The 21,044-nt window shown below is 38.7% G+C and overlaps 1 protein-coding gene across 3 annotated transcripts in view; it reads left to right on the top strand.

Moving 5' to 3' along the window:
* Positions 1-21,044, top strand: part of LOC118202943 (acid-sensing ion channel 4-A-like) — a 100,077-nt gene that overhangs the window by 31,019 nt on the left and 48,014 nt on the right. For all 3 annotated transcript variants that reach the window (XM_035375185.2, XM_035375178.2, XM_035375159.2), the window contains one exon: positions 19,558-19,910. In XM_035375185.2, the coding sequence (XP_035231076.1) occupies positions 19,587-19,910 (324 nt within the window). In that variant the 5' untranslated portion in view covers positions 19,558-19,586. The remainder of the gene's footprint in view (positions 1-19,557; positions 19,911-21,044) is intronic.

Raw genomic sequence — 21,044 nt, 5'->3', positions numbered from 1 at the left:
CGGGAAATATATGCTAAATCTTAGTACACTTGAGACGCGCTATAACGATCCCGACTTAATGAACTTCCGGACACAATGAATAAACCCTTTGGTTCCATCTCTTAAGCAATATGACATACATTTATTGTTATGTCATATTGCTATAGCAAACTTGCAAAGGTATGAAAATCGGATGTATCGAACTATAAGGATATTTTCAATTGAAGCATTTTTTGTATTATTCATATTTTTTTCAGAATTTCTACAATTTTTAACGAAAAAAATTATTAATTCTTCCAATCATCTATATTTTAAATGTTAGGATTTATATTCCATTCATAAATGACTTTAACTTTTACATTACTTTTCTTTTATTTTCACCCCCAGTTCTCTGAGTGTTCTAAACTATAGCTGTGTAAGACAGGTGTGAACTCTGAATTTTAATGTAGCTCAGGTGAATTTTAATGTGGAAACAGTTAGCTCATCTTAGGTCACCGTATGGTGTACATGACCAATGAAACAAAGAATCCGAATGAGTTCTTTGATCCCATTCAAATTCTATGAGCTGTCAGACAGAGCGCTATTCAATGTTGATGCTAAGATAGAATTTTTATTTTTCAAGGATAGAGACTAAGAAACTTGTTACAGAATCAACTATCCAAAATTGTTTTCGGTATACTGGTTTAGCAAAGGGTTTTGAAGAGGAAGATGAAAGTGATTATTTGTTTATCGCTGCTAGGGGAAAAAAATGCCGTTTCATTGTTTTCAGAATATGATATGAAGTTTTTCAGTCATGCAAATGATGATGTTACACTTGACGATCCAAGTGATGAAAATACTGTGACAAAAACTAAAATGAGAAATGCTGATGAAAATGTTACGTAAACACAATACGCAAAAAGTGAACTCAAAACTAAGGCTACGATGCATTTTATTTTAAGGTTTTATTCATATAAACTGTAAAACCGTAAGTGATAGAATCTCTTCAATTTTCGGCAAAAATATGGATAAAAGTTTCTTGCAATCTGCATCACTCCAGGAGAAAAATTAGATAATTTTTGTACTCAAAATTTAAATTAAAGGCAAATTCGTCAATATTTTTTTCTAATTCATTTTTAGTATTTCTGTATTTTCATGGATAAAATAATTATTCGTAATTATAAATGTGTAATTCGAGGGAAGATTCAGAACCATGATATTTATTCTAAGCAATTAATCATCTAAAATGATTAACTTACAGTAAAACTGCAAAAGAGCAACTAATAAATTTAATAACACCTCAATATATTTGTAATTAAAGCTTAATCTTATTTTTTAGCAGGCTATAACGTTAGATTTATTTTTCACTTCTTATGGTTGATTTGATAAATTAATTAGGTTATTTTAGGGATTCATTATTTAATTTTTACTTGGTTTTGTTAAATAATGGATTTTTCTTTACCCATTCGATTCGGTAAACCACCGTTTATAGCGAACCAAACTTCAGGTCTCTTGAAATTCGTCATAGCGAGGTTCGAGTTTCGACTGTAGGAGCATAGGGCACAAACCTTTCATTCAGTCCCATATGATATTAATGGCAAATTTCGGTTATAACATCCTCTAAAAGGGGGGTTCTACAGTTAAAAGAGGGAATGCGGTTAGCCTTTTTACCAGTTAAGTATTTAGTTTATCAGTATATACTATATAAATATTTAAAAAAAAACTTTTATTCAAGTTTTAATGTTCATCAATATTTTCTACACTTTTTCTCATTTAATTTATAAAACACATTAATATCTAAATTTAAACAAATGTATGAGTATTTTTCAAGTTTAAAAAAAGGGGGGGATTATTCATCTAGTAATGGCGAAAAGGTTGCAGAGGCAAAAAAGGTTGAGAACCACTGCTTTAGAAAGAGAATTGAGGAACTAGTATTCCCTTACAGAATTTTAAACTGAAATCATCTGTTTTTCTAAGTTGGTTTTTGCCAAGCAAACATGTAGTCCACCAGCCATAAAAAGTAAGGCAACCGAAGTGCCCACCTCTTGCACCAGTTTAACCTGTATATTACTTTCTTTAATAATGGTTTGACCGTACTACCGCTGGTGGGCCCAGCAATGACAGATTTATTTTAAATATGCCAGTATTAAAAGAGCGTTATATACAAGGTATTTATAAAGTCTCGGACCCATTTTGATGTTTAATAACTCATTAAATAATAAAGATAGATTAAAATTAATAACATAAATGGTTAGATAGACTCAAAAAGCCTCATGACCATTGTCAATGAACGTCCACGTGTGCCCCCTTCGTCGCACGGAGAATATCAAGTTGATATTCAATTTCACGCCAGGTACCGGCAAGCATGTCGACATTCATAGTGGCCATTGCGGTTGTAATTCTGGCTTTTAGGTCATGAATGTTCGACACCCTCCTCCTGTAAACGTTGTCCTTTACGAATCCCCAAAGGAAAAAGTCCAGTGGCGTTATATCAGGTGATCTGGGTGGCCAAGGAATTTGACCTCCTCGCCCAATCCATCTTCCTGTAAAATGGTCATTCAAAGAACTACGAACGGTGGTACTCCAATGAGGTGGTGCACCATCTTGTTGCAAAAAGACATGTGGCTGAAGCTCTTCTAGTTGTGGAAATACGAAGTTTTCCAACATGTCTAAGTATACGACTGATGAGACCATCTTTTCTGTAAAAACGAAAGGCCCAGTGACTCGGTCGTGCATTAGTCCACACCACACATTAATCTTTGGGGAATCCCTTTGTGCCTCACGGTATTCATGGGGGTTTTCAGATCCCCATATGCGCACCATTATGACGATTAACAATGCCAGAAAGATGAAAGGATGCTTCGTCGGAGAACATTATGCGCTTCAGAAATTCAGCATCATCTTCTATCCTCCTTAGCATATCTGTTGCAAAGGCCATCCTCCTAGGCCTATCGTCCGGTTCCAAAACTTGAACAATTTGAACTTTGTGTGCATGCAGTCCTAATTTTTTTAAAAACCTTGTACACCGTCGAAATTTGCATATCCAATTCTCTTGCCGCTGACCTCACAGATCTTCTAGGATTGTGTAAAAATGTCTCTCTGACACGCTCAACATGAAAATCACTTGTGCACGGACGTCCGGAACGTTCCTTATCTGCGATACTTCCAGTTTCTAGAAAATTCTTTTTCCATCGCAAGATGCTGCTTTTGGATGAATGATCTTTTTGGTAAATTCTTCTGGAATTTCTCTGTGTTTGCATTATGGATTTTGTTTCTATGAACCACCATAAAATCTGTGCTTCCTCTTGTGGTGTATGCATTCTCCTTAAAATCCGGTCGAATAAAACATCACATACAAAAATACTAGAACAAACACATCAAAAATAAACATAACATTGCAATAGTTGCCAAAAACAAAAGAGAGAAAAATGCAATTAATAAGCAGACGATATTTAGAAAAGTACAGGTATTTAGACTGGAAAATGAAATTATCTGAAATTAACCACACGCGCAAACGATATTTACAAAAGTAACAATTCAAACCTGGAATTACTATTCAAACCTGGAAAGGAAAATATATAAGTTATTCTATCAATAAATGCCATAAGTTTGTTTATATCTTCATTATTTTATGAGTTATTAAACATCAAAATTCATCTAGTAATGGCGAAAAGGTTGCAGAGGCAAAAAAGGTTGAGAACCACTGCTTTAGAAAGAGAATTGAGGAACTAGTATTCCCTTACAGAATTTTAAACTGAAATCATCTGTTTTTCTAAGTTGGTTTTTGCCAAGCAAACATGTAGTCCACCAGCCATAAAAAGTAAGGCAACCGAAGTGCCCACCTCTTGCACCAGTTTAACCTGTATATTACTTTCTTTAATAATGGTTTGACCGTACTACCGCTGGTGGGCCCAGCAATGACAGATTTATTTTAAATATGCCAGTATTAAAAGAGCGTTATATACAAGGTATTTATAAAGTCTCGGACCCATTTTGATGTTTAATAACTCATTAAATAATAAAGATAGATTAAAATTAATAACATAAATGGTTAGATAGACTCAAAAAGCCTCATGACCATTGTCAATGAACGTCCACGTGTGCCCCCTTCGTCGCACGGAGAATATCAAGTTGATATTCAATTTCACGCCAGGTACCGGCAAGCATGTCGACATTCATAGTGGCCATTGCGGTTGTAATTCTGGCTTTTAGGTCATGAATGTTCGACACCCTCCTCCTGTAAACGTTGTCCTTTACGAATCCCCAAAGGAAAAAGTCCAGTGGCGTTATATCAGGTGATCTGGGTGGCCAAGGAATTTGACCTCCTCGCCCAATCCATCTTCCTGTAAAATGGTCATTCAAAGAACTACGAACGGTGGTACTCCAATGAGGTGGTGCACCATCTTGTTGCAAAAAGACATGTGGCTGAAGCTCTTCTAGTTGTGGAAATACGAAGTTTTCCAACATGTCTAAGTATACGACTGATGAGACCATCTTTTCTGTAAAAACGAAAGGCCCAGTGACTCGGTCGTGCATTAGTCCACACCACACATTAATCTTTGGGGAATCCCTTTGTGCCTCACGGTATTCATGGGGGTTTTCAGATCCCCATATGCGCACCATTATGACGATTAACAAGTAACCATTATAACGAGACGTTATAACGCACCATTATAACGAGACGTTATAAACACCCTGTATATATGTATGCATGTTACCGGCAAAGTATGAAATGACGGCATTCCATAGAATACCTAGGCATTTTATAGAATGCCTAGCGTTTTCAAACAAAGTATGAACTATGAGAATTATTATATACTTTACATACATATTGTATATAATACTTAGGCATTCTATAGAGTGAGAAATGCTCTTTAGGCAAAGTATGAAAAAAGTTAATTATAACGCTACGTTCACTCCTCAAAAATACAAATGTTGTTTCGAAAAAATAATTAAAGAGTGCCATTAAGAAATTTTTATTCAAAATATATAAAGAAAAATGACAGTTGTACGAAACAAACGTATGCATTTTTATTAAAAAACATTTCACATAAAAAGTAACAACGTATTTTTTGGAACATGGTAGGCTTGTATGACATTTTGAATTCAAATTCAGAAGTCAAACAACAAAAATCAGCTCAGTTAATTTAGTTTGATTTTCTGCATTGTTTATCATGCCTTCATCCGTTAATCGTTTCACTAAATTACGCCTGAAACGGCAAAAATTCCTGAATCATCTTGACTTTTTACTTAAATGTAAATGTAAAAAATTGATCCCCAATTTTATTCAAATCAAATCTAATCAAAAACCTTCGAGTCGCGTTTCAAGAATTCTGTTAAATTGCAAACTTGCCTTACTTCGGTCCGTGATAAGGGATACACGTCAGCAATTGTCCAAAATTGAACATGAACTCTATAAGCTTCATCTGGAACTCGCTAAAACATATCCAAAATTCACTGCCCTTGAACAAAAGTCTTGGTCCAGAACGGAGAATGCAGTTAACCGTCATAAAAACACCCTTGCAGTTAAATTCGAAAAACTTCTTTTACAGTCTTCCAGTCCAAGTAGTTCAAAAAATCTTCCCATTGTAAACATCAAGCCAATAGTTAATATTTCTAATGTTAGTCTTTCAGAAGAACAAGAGAGAATTCTAAAATATAATTTTAACTTCTCACAAACCTGTAAACCCTCGATTCCAAAGATTTTGGCTCCTATCGAAAAAGCTTTCAAGTTCAGTAAAGTTTCAGATTCACAGAAAGAAATGATTAGGCATCTTATCGCTCATAATGTGAAATTCAATAATAAACCTTTGAAACCAAATCTAACTGCGAGAGAAAGAGCTACAATGCGCGAGATTCATTCTAACCCGGATATTGTCATTTCAAAGGCCGACAAAGGTGGCCAGATAGTCGTCATGGATAAGAACACTTACATCGATGGTGTCACTAAACTCTTAAACGAAGGACCATATAATCCGATCCCTAAAGATCCTTCACCTTCGGACTTATCCAAAATAAAAACTGCGATCAAATCTTCGCAAATCATTTCAAGCAACTTAAAACATTCGCTTATCCCATCTGTTGCGAATTGTGCCAGATTATATGCTCTTCCCAAAATTCATAAAAGTGGTATTCCTTTCCGCCCTATTGTATCAAATTTAGGTACTGCCTCGTATCCATTAGCTAAATATTTAGTTTCTAGATTTTCCACTCTATTAGACAATAACATTTACACCATAAAAAATTCAATAGAGTTTGTAAAAAAGGTTAAAAACATTTCTCCTCGTAATTTACTCATGGTTTCTTTTGATGTAAAATCATTATTCACCAATGTCCCAGTGGAGGGTGCATTAAGATGTCTAGAAACCAGACTTCGCGAATTTCATTTCTCTTGCATCGAAATTGATGAGCTAATTTCTCTCACTCAACTCTGTTTGAAACAAACACATTTTGTTTTCCAAAATAAATATTACAAGCAAACTGAGGGATTAGCCATGGGAAGCCCCCTCAGTCCCATCCTGGCTGATATCTACATGCATTATTATGAATCAAAATTATTTGAGACTTTAAACTTCCCGGCATGGTTCCGCTACGTAGACGATACTTTTACCCTGTTTGAAGGTAATAAAGATGATTTAAATAGAGTTCTTTCAACAATGAATTCTATTGATCCTGCTATTCAGTTCACTTTTGAACTTGAGACTTGCAATTCTCTTCCGTTTCTCGACATTCTGGTCACACGTAACGCATCCAACTTCAGTACTACAGTTTACCGTAAACCTTCATCGGTTTGCCTTCCACCACACTTTAAATCATGTCATCCGACTAAACAAAAGTTAGCTTCATTTTATTCCTATGTTTTCCGTGCTCTTCAAGTTTTCTCCTCCAAACTAGCCCTTGATGAAGAACTAAATTATTTAAAAGCAATAGCTATTGACAGGGGCTTTTCACCCAACATTATTAATCAAGCAGTTAAAAAATTCTCATCTCAACACACTAAAAGCCACACTCTTATTTTAGGAGATTATAAAAATTCTGTTGTCATTCCCTTCTTTCCATCAATTAGCTATAAAGTTGCACATATTTTGCAGAAATTTAACTTTCGGGTTGTTTACTCTCCCATCAATAAAATTCCAACTTCTATACTCAAGGACCCCATTCCGGATATGAATTCCTGGGGTATTTATAGGATTCCTTGCCAGTGCGGTTTAATTTACATTGGCCAAACTAAGAGAGCCTTAAAATTTCGCGTCAAAGAACATGAGGCATATGTTAGAAAAAAGGAAACACAGAAGTCTTCTGTTGCTCAACATTGTTGGTCCGAAAATCACACTTTCAATTTTTCTGCTGCCAAAATTATTCAAAAAACATCTTCCATTGGAGAACTGGATTTTCTAGAGGCATTTCACATTCATAAAAATCTTTCTGTTCTAGTTAACGATCCTAATTCCAATCCAAATTTGCCTTCGGCTTTTAGAGAAATTATGTTTTAGTTCTGGTTTCGCCAACAGATGGCGCCACTTGCTTATTCTTGTCCAGGCTTTCTTATCTTATCTAAACATTATTTCCTATTTTGTTCATTTGCGGTTTTGCAGCTGAAGATGATGGTTCGGTAAAACCATCGAAACTAGTCCTGTGAAAATTTTGTAAATTAACGCTGATTTTTGTTGTTTGACTTCTGAATTAGTATTTATTCGGCGTGTTATTGTGTCTTAATTTTGAATTCACTTCGTTACTTTTTTCACTCAAAGACATTTCATATTTTGGCACTTTGTTTTACACATACACTTGAGGAATCCTTTGCCATTTCCATTGGACTGAGCAACTAAAACTGACCAGAGAGGAATTTCGTGATCAGGAATATCTTCGTTTCTAAGCAGGTTCTTAGAACAAGCACTGTAACCTCGTATATAGTTTTAAAATTCTTTCAGAAGTTCCAAGTCGATCGAAACTATCCTCTGTCATACTCATTTGCAACTGCCATTAAATTGCACCAAAGATGGTGGTGGTGTGGTGTATTTAATTATGGCAAAGCACACTAGGGCTATCTGCCTAAGAGGAGGGATGCCTTTCGTGGAGGACTTTCTAAGGGAAACTGGCTCGTATACACGTTACACATGGGGAAAACCACGAAAACACCCATGCAGCCAGCCCGTTCGCGGGATTCGAACCTCGGACCGAACTACCAGTGTTCAGCGACTTTACCGCTCGGCCGCTGGTGGGCGCACCAAAGATGGAAGGGGCCGTCAACTCAGTTAAAGAGGAGGTGAATGTTGGCCAAGAATCCGTTAAGGAAGAGATGAAACCGTTCAAGAAAAGAGGGAAGAATCTGTTAAAGAGGAAATGAAGACTGTTTAAATAAAGATTGAAGCAGGTCAAGAGGAGATGAGAAGAGAAATTACCTGCGTAATACAAAACAAATTCGAGGCTATGGAAGGCAGAATTGACGCTGTTGAAAATAAAGTTGGACACATTTGAAGAACGAGTTTCTTCCGTTAAAGAACAAATCGAAGGAAGAGTTTCGGCCGTCCAACAACAAATAGAGCAACAAATTGAAGAGTTTCTGTCGTGCAAGTACAAATCGAACAACAAATTGAAGACAAGGTTTCTGCTGTCGTCGCCAAAGAATTTGACGCATTAAAGCGATGCATAGCGACAGCAAGAAGCAATTCGGAGGGCTTTAAATTTTGACACATGCCACATTGTCTCTCTCTGAAGTTATCTACATATGATGGGAAGACCTCTTGGCAAAGGTATGATACAATTTTTTTATACTGGCGGAAGCGAATGGTTACCGAAAACTAGAGACTGGACTTCGAAGCTCTGTCCGGTGCTTTGGAGCTGCGCTTTAGGGAAAAGTGTTTAAAAGACTACAGCAGGCTTCAATTAAAATCGCGTCAACAGAAGCCCACGGAAAAGCTCCAGGAGCTCACCACGCATGTTGAAAGGCCGTCCCACCTCGCTTTCTCGGAGTGCCCAACAGAAAAAAGAGAAATCCTGTCGCCGCAATATTTCATTGATTGCACCCGGGATTCTGAAATACAGAAAGCTCTGAGAATGGCGGATGTGAAGGATTTAAAAAGCGCTCTAGTGTACGCCATGAAATTCGAGGCAGCCCAGCAAGCAACTCCTAGAGACCACCACCCAGTCAGAATTGCTCAAGACCAAAAGCTAGAGGATTAAATGGCTGATGATTTAACCCGACAACTCAATGCCTTGAGACGGAATATTAGTGACAAGAAACCGACCTTAATATGTTGTAACTGGGGAACTGAAGGACACATACGACGGAACTGCAGAACACCCCAGGGTACGGATGTTAAGAACGCTCCTACCAAGCAGTAGGGAAACTAATTAGTGGGCATCTCGCGGGGCGGAGGTTGCCAGATAATGAAAAGACCCAGCTTAAAGCGCTTCCGATTTCTGCAGTGAGAGGCTGCAGTAATGAAGTTTTCATAATAGGACATATTAATGGAGCTCCCTGCAGGTGACAGGTGACGGAGGACGGGGACGCCTGAAGTTTAACAGAGGTTAACAGGCATATGTCCTGCGTCCTCCCCTGGAGTTTATTTAATGGTTATAAGTGTGGATACATGGCCATACAGGGGCAACTGTTTAACATCTGGCATTTGAAGTACATTTGAATTAACATACAGGCACGGTAAAAAAAACCCACTTAATAGGTTATAACAAAAGAAGAAAATTAAACACCTAAAAATGGTGTTCAATTTTCTTCTGCTCCCTATGCAGTCAGAGATTAGATGGTAGAGCATTAGAGTGCATATGTCAGTGCAAGTAATGCATGTAAGCCCTATTACTCTGGTTGACAGAGGTCCTGGCCATATGCTGCAATGGTGGTTATCATTTTGCAGATTTTATTTATGGCCGCTCTGTTTTGGCTAGGAACTTGTGAAATGCTGAGATATTGGCTGGTATCGGGAAGTGGAACTGTTCCGTGAGTGGGCACTGAAAGATATAATGGTTCGGTGACCCCTCACCCCCGCAAACACAGCGATCCGTGGTTGAGATGGTGCGGCGGTAGAAGTAATCGGGGAAGGGACCATGACCAGTAATGAAGTTGGTAAGGGGAGCAATTGCCATAAGGCGCTCCGTGGTTACTTTTGGCAAGAAGCTATGCGCTCTCCTTCCCGTGTCGCCCTGATCCCATTCTCTTTGCCACCACTGGATAGCGGCATTTCGCAGTTGACTTTTGAGGAAAGATGGTGGTGCTGATACTGATATCGGTCTGGCATTTTGGTTCGAAGCAGCCTCTTTAGCGAGTTCATCCGCTGTCTCATTACCCATGTTACCTGCATGGGCTTTAATCAATACTAGGTCAACATGTGCATGCCAATTATCTTTTAGGATATGCTGCAGTCGTATTATGAGCGGGGAGGCGTGACTATGTTTGTCAAGAGCAAGCAGTGTCGACATACTGTCTGTATAAAGCTGCACATGTGTGATGTTGTTGAGCGCCACGTATTCAATGGCAGCTGTTATGGCAACTACTTCTGCTTGAAAAATGCTATTATTTGGATTGAGGTACCCTTTCCAATGGTGTGCAGCATGGCCTTGCCTGTAGTATATAAAGGCACTACCTACACCCTCAGCAGTTTTCGAGCCATCTGTGTAGAACGCGTGCATATTAAGGTTTCCTTCTGGTTGACTTCGTGACGGTTTGAGGATAGGGTGAATGCCAAGTCCCTTGTGTGCTGGGTGCGTGTGGAGAGGAGTACATGGATGTTCGTAATTTGCAGGGCTATGTAAGGTGCCTGCAAAGGTTGCGTCTTTCTGTAGATGTATTATTTTAGTATATGTGGCCTCTAGCTCCGCTTGGATATGAAGTGGTATGATGCCTGCCAAGGTGAGTGCTGCATAAGTTGCAGTGGTGCGGTAGGCTCTGTATAAGCCTATGGCGAATGGGCGCTGTAGTGATAGGAGTTGCTTAACCTTGCGTGCGGTCATGGGTTGTGCCCATATAGCTGCCGCATAGAGTGCCACCTTCTCAGCTACAGTTTTATAAAGTACCTTTTGAATGTGGGGATTCCGTCCCCAGTTCCGGCCTTGGAATTGTCGTGATCTCCTGGCAATTGCAGATGTTTTAATCTTTTGTGCCTGGATATGCGGAAGCCAAGTCAGACCTGGGTCCCATATTACCCCAAGGTATCTTAAAGTTTTTACGACCTTAATATTCCGGCCTTGTAGTTTGATACATGGGCTACGTGTTGGATTTGTACCCTTTCTTGGAAAGATGATAGCAGTGGACTTTGTGGTGGATATTTTGAGTTTTAGCTCTTCGCAGAGGTTGGCAAAGATAGTGCATGACTCACTGCCATGGGCTTCAAGCTCAGCGCGTGTGCGGCCTCTGACCAGTAATGCCGCGTCGTCCGCGTATGCAACTAACACAGTATGTTGTGGCCACCTTGCCTCTAAGACTTTATTAAAGGTGAGGTTCCATAGCAGAGGCCCTGCACAGGACCCCTGTGGACATCCTCTCACTTGTGTTATTGAAACAGTACTAGTGTTGTTAGAGATCATCAGTTGCTGGTCTTCCAGATAGTTGTCCAGAACTTGATAGATATTTCTTGAGCATCTTGCCTCTCTGAGGGCCTGCCTGAGAGGGTATCGAACGCACTTTGCAAATCTGTCGATATAAAAGCCGTCTGGTAGCCCTGCGATTTGTTCTGAATTATGACTTCATGGATTCGCTGCAGGGCATGAGTGGTAGAACTGCCTTGTTTGAAGCCAAATTGTCTTGGGCTAATGTTTTGGTATTGATGTAGATGAAATTTTAGCCTGTTGACGATGAGCTTCTCGTAAATCTTTCCCATCTCCGACAGAAGGCAAATTGGCCTAAAGGAACTCGATACTAGGGGGTCTTTATCCTTTTTTAAAAATAATACCACATTGCCTTTTTTGAAAGCTGTGGGGAATATTTTATAATGCAGAAGCTGGTTGTAGTATTTATGGAAGTAGGATGGTCGTGCCTGATATGCAACTTTGATAATTGCGTAATCGAGTCCGTCTGGACCCGGGGCCTTTTTTAGTGGCAGATACCGGAAGATATTACGTATCTCCTGTGCAGAAAACTGTATATCGTTCGGTGTGCATGGCGACCTTGTATCTTGTCTAATTTGCCTCTGTTCTGAAGTATCTGCTTGTGTATCATCTGTGGGAAAGATAGCATTTAAAACTTCCTTGGCGGTGGAGGCCGCTACGTCCATAGTATGTGGTGCTGTTGGTTGAACTGGTACTTGCGCTGGTTGGAAGATCTGCGTTGCCAGTTTGTGTAAAATTCCATATGGATTACTGTTACTGGTGCAGAAAGATCTCCAGCTATTAATTTTAGCTTCAAGAATTGCTTTCTTGTAGGCGGCCCTTTCTTGCCGAAAGGCCGTAAGGATGTTGGAAGCTACAATTTCGTTGGTAGCAGATCTGAGGCGGCGGCGCAGAGCTCTGCACCTCTGTTTCATCTCTCTCAGTCTTCCCGTTCACCAGGATATGCCTTGGAGTTTTTTGGCGGTCCTTGTAGGGAGGATCTGCTGACATATTTGTCTGAGTAATGACAGAATGTGGTCTGTGTAATCATCCAGTTCTTGGGGCTTGGTAAGCTCTTCTAGTATGTCTTCTTCTCTGATGAGCAGCTCCTGAAAGGCATTCTTCAGTCGTCGTATCTTTCCGCCCGGTAGTTTGAATCTCTGGAGGATATTAATGCTGGCTTCAAGTGTTAGTGTGAAGTGGATGTATCGATGATCTGAGTTACTCTCATCATCTAGAACATCCCATGAGCTAAAGTTGTTAGCAAAATTAGCAGTTGAGAGTGTAAGATCAGGCCATCCTTTATGATATGTATTGTCATAGGTTGGTTGTGCCCCTTGACTATTATGTACATGTAGATCGTGACAGGCCATAAAGTCTTCCATGTCTCTCCCTTTAGGCGTTGTGTCTTGGTAGCCCCATATAATATTATGTGCATTGAAATCTCCTCCAACGACGTGAGGTACTGTTAGGCATTTCTCTTTCACTCGTATAAAGTTGCAAGTCACATCCGTAAGACCTTCCGTGGGCGGGCAGTAGACTGAGGTTAGGAGGAATTGCTGCTCTTCAAAGATGACTAGAATAGTAACGAAGTCTCTTTCTGTGGTTACTACGTATGGAGACCAGGAGGGGTTGCAGCAGACAATGGCTGCCCGTGGTGCTTGTTCTGCATTGGCTTTCTTCTGAAAAATTTTCCATGCCAGTAGTAGGCTTGCCACTTGGCCCTCGCGACAATAAGGTTCTTGAATTATCAAGAAATCTAAGTTATATTGAATAGCATGCTGGACTACCTGCGTGGTCGCGGCTACCGCCCGTTGTAAGTTAATTTGTGTGCACTTTATCTGTGCTTGATTAGAATTAGCTTCCGCACTTGAAGTTTCTTGGGTTGGCCCGCGTATCGCTTGTTCTCTTGTCGTGCTGTTCGGCTCTTGTTCATTATTCATAGAGAGTGCTCCTTCTGACGCGTTCGATGTATCGTCCATACGTTGGGCAGTTGGTATCATAGGTCGGATGGTTGCATGGCATTGTGCTGCGCGTTTTATAGTTGGTGTCTGAACAGTTGTTGCATGTTGGCCTGCTGGCGTGACAGTCCTTAACACTGTGACTTCCAGAGCAGAAGGCATAGTAGATTCTATTGGTGCATTTTTGCTGCAGATGGCCAAACTCCTGGCATCGGAAACATCATTTTGTGTCGAAGTGCTCAGCAATCCTATGTCCTCTCCACCCAATGAAGAGCTTGGATGACTGGAGGAGGCTTCTAAATGCCGCTGGTTGACATTCAAGTATCCATTTGACGGTGTTTCCTCTGTCCTTGAGTCGGTACATGACTTTGGCTGTTGTTTTGGTGAGGTGGAGTTCTGAGGCGAGTGCATTTTCTATCTCTTCTGGCTGGACGTCAGGAGATACGTTGTGGATAGCCACTCGTGGTAGTCTAGTCAGTGGTTGCTTGATCTTGACTATTACTTGTTCCTGCGTGTTTTGTAAAGTAGTAGTGAGCTTGGTCACGTCCTCTTTGGAAACACAGTCTACAGCTAGTCCTCCTTTCTGTAGATTTCTAATGGAGGAGATTTTAACTCCAAGCTTCTAAATAGGGAAATTTTCGTTAAGGACAGCTTTTAGGTCCTTATTACCCTGTGCAGTACCCTCAGAGGGATAAATTAAAACCGTATGTTTTGGCTTCGGTCTGGTTGCTTGCGCGTATGTTTTGACTCTGACGACGGTATCGCTAAGCGCTGATGAATCGTTGGGAGCTGTGCCGTGCAATGAACCGCAACAGACTATGGAGGGAGTGTTGGTACAGGCGTCTGCTGCTTCTGGTTTCGGTATGTAATTTGGATCTTCGAGTGCCAAAGTGTGCACTGCGTCTATCAAATCCAGGAGAGATACCTTTACGTCTGAAGGAAGAAGGTATCTGCCTCGTCTTTGTATGGAGGCTGTTTTTCTAAGACTTTCGCAGAACTTATTGATTTTTGTGTGATAGTCTAATTCTGAGCCAGCAAGAGTTGCCGGATCAGAGTCGCAGTTAGAATTGTTGTACTCAGCCACTGAGGTTGATGGCCGTGTCATAGTAGCAATCACTTGCACTATACAATGCGAGAAACAATTGTGGACTTGAGATGGCGCACTGAATTTGATGCAAAGAGTAAAATCACATAGAGACACACAGAAGTCGCTTCACAGGTATCACTGTTGCACTTAAAGATCACTTATACACTTCACTGTAGTAAAAATTTCACTGTGACACTTACTCTGCTCGTAAATCCACTCACTGAACGTAAATGCACTTGTGCTAATCAGCACTAATCACTAATGCACTTTTTGTGCACTAATTACTTGCACACGTATCACTGTAAGCACTTAATATCACTTATTCACTTTCACTGTAGTAAAATTTCACTGTGACACTAACTCTAATCAGCACTAGTCACTAATGCACTTTTTGTGCACTAATTACTTGCACACTTATCACTGTAAGCACTTAATAATCACTTATTCACTTTCACTGTAGTAAAATTTCACTGTGACACTAACTCTAATCAGCACTAGTCACTAATGCACTTTTTGTGCACTAATTGCTTGCACACGTATCACTGCAAGCACTTAATAATCACTTATTCCCTTTCACTGCAGTAAAATTTCACTGTGACACTAACTCTGCTCGTAATTCACACACACTTGCACTTTAAGTAACGCTAGTGCTCTTATTCGAAGAAATATGTAATGATCAACAAATTAATTAATGCTAATTAATAAAATAGAATAATCAAAAGGTGACCAGAATGCTGTAATAGTACTATTATACATTCACGGAATAAATAATATGCAGAGGGATACACACAAATAATATAGTATTACTATTTATGTTTAATTACTGCCTAATTAAAACACGTTGGTAAGCCAATTACCACACATAAAAATTTAGAATAAAGTACAGGGAAACTAAATCATAATGCTCTGATAAGAAATGCTACTGTTTATGCATTCCGTAAAAACATATTACCAAATACTGATACAAGAGAATTATACTGGCAATTAATATAATTAATGAGCCAGTTTGAACTGCGGTAAATAAAACAGATTTGTAATGGGAGCTAGAGCCTTCTGTGCAGAGTACAAATTAAATGCACACGATCACAGCAAAATTGTAGCACGGATCTTGAAAAGGTGACAACCGTTAAAGCCGGAAACGTCCCGAAAATGTCCATCAGCTGAGAAGCTTTCTAGGGCTTTGCACCTACTATAGGAGATTCGTGAAGGACTTTTCTTCCGTCGCAAAACCCTTTCACAAGCTGAAGAGCAAGCAAAAGTTTTTGTGGAGAAAAGAATGCGAGGATGCATTTAACAACTTAAAGGAAGCTTTAACATCTGCTCCAATCCTGACGTATCCTCAGCGCGACAGACCATTTATTCTCGACACGGACGCTAGCAATGAAAGTCTCGGTGCTGTTTTGTCCCGAGAAACAGACGGCCAAAAACGTGTAGTGGCATGCTCGAGCAAGTTCCTGTCAAAACCGGAGAGGAATTACCGAGTCACCAGGAAAGAGTTGGTCGCCATAGTCAAAGCCGTAGAACATTTCCATCATTATCTATACGGCAGAATATTCCTGCTCCGCACGGATCATATATTATTGGCCTGGCTTTTAAATTTCAAGAATCCCGACTGCCAAATAGCCAGGTGGACCTCCAGGAATATCACTATCTGTTATCGGAAGGGATAATCACACGGAAACGCCGACGCCCTGTCTAGAAGACCTTGACCAGAAAGCTGCCGATATTATTCCAGAGTCGAAGCGAAATACGAGCTGCTGAGTCCGGTCGCAAAACAAATTACAACATCAGCATCGGCTGATCGAGACCCGTGGAATGATGATGGTCAGGAAAGACCAGCTGGAAGATCGTGACATTAAGCCCATAATTGATTTAATGGAGGCATGAAACCGAAAACCTATCTGGCAGGACATTTCGATTTATATTCCTACAACAAAACAATACTGGGCACTCTGAGATTCACTCCATATTCGAAACGGCGTCTTGTACCGGAAATTCGAGTTGGATTATAGAAAGATATTCCAATGGCAGCTGCTACTTCCGAAATCCCGAATATCCTTAAAGAACTACGTAGCAGCTTTACAGGAGGTCACTTTGGCATAATGAAGATCTTACAGAGATTTCGTGAGCGCTTTTACTGAAATAATGCAAAGGATGACGTACAAAAGTGGTGCCTATCTTGCGATGCCTGTGCAAATCGGAAAGGACCGAAGAAACGCAGCCGAGGCAAGCTGCAACGTTACAATGTAGGAGCACTTTTTGAGCGTATCGCCTTTGACATCTTAGGACCTCTGCCACGAACTGCTGATGGCAACAAATATATCCTCGTTGTCATCGATTACTTCACCAAAAGTGGCCTGTATCCTATTCCTGATCAAGAGGCTATCACAGTAGCAGAGGTAATGATACAGCACTGGATTTCCAGGTTCGGAGTGCCTCTTCAGTTACATTCCGATGGGGGAAAGAATTTTACCTCGACTGTAATCAAAGAACTCTGCAAGCTACTCGGCATTGACAAAACCCAAACGATGACATTACATCCCCAGTCGGACGGCATGATAGAGAGTTTCAATCGAACCAGCCATAATAACCTCTCATTGGTGGTTTCTAGAAACCAACAGGACTGGGACAAGAAGTTACCACTGTTTTTACTGGCTTTACCGCTTAGTTTTACTGGCTTCCGCAGTGCTGTCCACGAGACTACCGGCTATTCCCCCTCTCAAATGCTCATCGGTCGTGACCTTCGTCTGCCTTGTGATCTCTTGTTTGGTCGCTCTCAAGATGCGCCTGAGGAATACATCCAAGATCTCCAGGCCCTGTTTGAAATGATGCAAAATTTTGCACGAGAGCGAGTCAGCTCGGCGACGGAGAAGATGAAGACTCGATACGACACGAGAGCTACTGGACATCGACACAACGAAAGAGACAAGGTGTGGCTGTGAAATCCGACTCGACGGAAAGGACTCTGTCTGAAACTGCAGTCACCTTGAGATGGTCCTTATACAGTGCTAAACAGGCTGAACGTCGGTGTTCGGATTCATAAGTTATCGAGCTGTAAACCTAAAGTCGTTCATTACGACAGATTAGCTCCTTACTATGGCCATAGTACGTAGTGTAAATAATTGTAAATAGTGTAAGACCATGGTCCTTTTTGTTTCTAAATGTGTATTTGATTTGACTTATATTTAGTATTTGATAGTATTTAAATTGTTTTAAGTTACTATTGCAATTATTGTTTATGTTGTTTGTTATTGTAATGTAATGTTTATTATTCCATTGATGCCTTAGTTGTAAGTTTGGCTTCCTGTCCAGGGATTGTACTGCCCGGGACGTGCAATCCTTGGGAAGGGGGCAGTGTTACGGTTTTTGTATTGATTTAGCTATTTTTAAATAGAAATGATTAAAATTGTTATATATTACCGTGCAATGTAGAACGAGACTTATTTCAAGAGAAAGCTACTCCGAAAAATTAAAAATACAGGAGCACGTGCATTTAATAAATAGATATCTCGTAATTGTACGCTTTTGCTTTTCGGGGAAAATCCAGAAAATACCAGACTATTCTCCTGCTGATTAAAATGCTTATAAAAAGCGGGAGGAAAACATCTCAGTTCAGTTTTTCAGAAAACTATTGTTGTTTACTATAGCGAATTCGCGGAGATTGGATTAGCTTTCTTTACGAGTTTCTGTTTTAAATTAAGTTCTGTTGAAAGTTTTGAGTAGTTTAAAATATAACCACTGTGAGATATTGGGATATTGTACGAATATCCGAGGAACTTTAAGCATTTTGTTTTATTTTTGGTGATAATAATAAATTTTATTCACTTTTCAACTGTCTTTTAGCTTTAGAAGTCATACATCTGTTTACAGTACTTACCTTAAATTTAAGGTATCCGAATACGTTCGACACCCAAATTTTAGAAAACAGTATAAATAAATCTATTATTGGTGTTATTTAGCAGAATACTATTTAAAATGATAGAAAAAATAATAAACATAATATCAAAGTGTAATTTTTGATTTTGTCTTACATTTTAGGTTAAAAATGCGTTAAATTTTAAGATTAACTAGATTCCCACAAAGATAACTATCAACATTTTACTTTTATATTTGCCACTTATATTTATTAAGGTATAAGAAATTAAATGCACTAAAATCTAAGTGATAAAGTAAAATGTCTATTAAATATACCTCTTTGAGTGCATGCACTAGCTATATTTGAGAAATTTGTTTCTTTTCCTTTAGAAAATTGTCTGAAAAATTTTAGATATGCATATAAACCTAAACTTTTATTCCATTTAATTAATAATATTTCATTGAATACTTGTGGAAAGTTTCATAAAATTACCCTAGTAATATTTTAAGTTACAATTTGTTTCAAACAGGAAAGTAAAAAAAAAAAAAAAAAAAAACATACTTTTCAAAAAGTAGGTTTAATATAATGCAAACACAAACAGAAGGAAAAGAAAATGTTGACAAATAAGAAAATTAAATTGCAAAACTAGTTGTTCCCGAGCGCTTAATAACAGACAGAAGATTCATCTTTTGAACATCACCAAAAGTATTCAAATGAAAAATTCTCATTTTAAAGTTATTTCAGTTATTTGTACCTTTAGACATCAGCTTCCGGGGTCTTAAACAGAAACTTCCGGTTCACGGCGTAGAACAAGAACAGCCACAATTCTGTTCCTAACTATCGGAGAGACAAAAGTAGTTTTGAAAGGCTTAACGTATAAGCTTTAAAATAAATTTAATTTAATAAATTAAATTTAAAATAAATATTTGTATATTCATTCATTTGTATAGTAATATGTTAACCTTTCTTTCTTTAAGAATGGGAGCGAAAAAGAAAGTCCACAAGAAAAAATGTCCAAATTAAAGCTAAATAGAAACTTTCGTTAAGACCCATGATTAAAAATGCAATTTGATCCCCTTTTTAAACAAATCTTAAGAGTTTCCCCAAGTGATTCTTGTTTTGCATATAACACATTTTTTTTTTTTTTTTTTTTGAAGGTAGTTCATCAGCAGTTTTAGAATCTCCAATGTCTTCCAGCAATGATATCTACCAGAATGCTGCCCAGTTATCTCGTGTACCGGAAAATAGCTCTTTTTGTACTTTATGCCGAAGATTCGCTATTCAGAGCTCAGCACATGGCCTTCGTAGAGCTGCCACAGCTAGATCTATGTACACCCGAGTGTTTTGGGTGACTGTTTTTCTTTTAGCTATGACGGGATGCACATTTCATTGTTTCTTTCTGGTGAGAACGTACCTCAGTTACCCACGAATGACCATTACTGAAGAAATCCATGCAGATGAAATCACTTTTCCTTCAATAACTGTATGTAATTTAAATGTCTACAAAAAGGTAAGTAATTTAGCGAATTTCCTTCTTTAATTCAATGCAAATTCACAGTTTCGTAAATTTAGTAGCAATGAGAAGTTTCTTAAAAATATGCGTGCCCTTGAAGGAAATAATCCTTCTGAGCAATTCTGCAATTCCTTGAGATCTACATCTAGAATAATAGTTTTAAAATAGTATTATCTTCTTCAAAAATTCCATTTACTTCACGTCACATGATGAAATTAAAAAAACTTTCCCAGTAGTATATATATAAAAAATATATTAAAGTACAAAATGTGTTAAGAAGTGTCAATAAATTAAGAGTGTAACCAATCCTTTAATATAAACTCTGCTATTTATATAAATTATTGGACTAACTGTAGGAATCAGGGTGCTCTCTGGTGACTAGCCAGAAAAATACTTCAATAAAAGCCAAGTGATTAACCTTATAGGTTGTGTAAAACTCAAAATAACTACCACTATGGTGTTCAAGAAGAGAACCTGAATCACCTGAACCAATGCTACATCTAAATTCTGAATCAGTTTCGTAATTTTTGGACAGAAGTCAGAAACCAAAACTATTTGAACTCGTATTTTACAGGAGAGAATTTCGTTTTCAAAGCATTTCATTAGAAAACCAAAACTCGAGTTGTATAATTCCTAATATTCATTGAGAATAGCACCAATAATGCTCACACTAGCTAAAATAAACGCCAGCTTCTATTTAAGAGTTAGTTTTCGTTTAAAATATTTAAATATTTGTAGAGACATGAGGTATTTTTGAAGCAGGAGAGATGAAAAGTGAGCAATGTCCTCACCGGGACTCAAACCACGGACCTCTTGAAAAAGCGACGAGTGTGCTGACCATTACACCACCAAGGCATGCTAAGAAGGCGGGAGAAATACCTTATATATTCATAAGCAATACTTCGCATCTAATCGCTAATATTCTTAACTTCGTGTTAATTTGTATCACTAATAATTACACTTTTGATTAATATTTTGGTTTACAGATTTCATTTTATTTACCTTGCACAAACTTTTCATCTTTGAATCAGCAGACTACAATACCAACTGAAAGACTGCAAATGTGATGGATGTGAATTCAACTAATTTTTTTAATTAGTAGACATGTGTGATAAACTAGAATTACTTAGA

The sequence above is a fragment of the Stegodyphus dumicola genome, chromosome X2, assembly GCF_044657685.1.
Source record: "Stegodyphus dumicola isolate Sdum_Otavi_A_Nest chromosome X2, ASM4465768v1".
Taxonomy (NCBI): domain Eukaryota; kingdom Metazoa; phylum Arthropoda; class Arachnida; order Araneae; family Eresidae; genus Stegodyphus; species Stegodyphus dumicola.
This window is presented reverse-complemented; position numbering and strand designations above follow the sequence as displayed.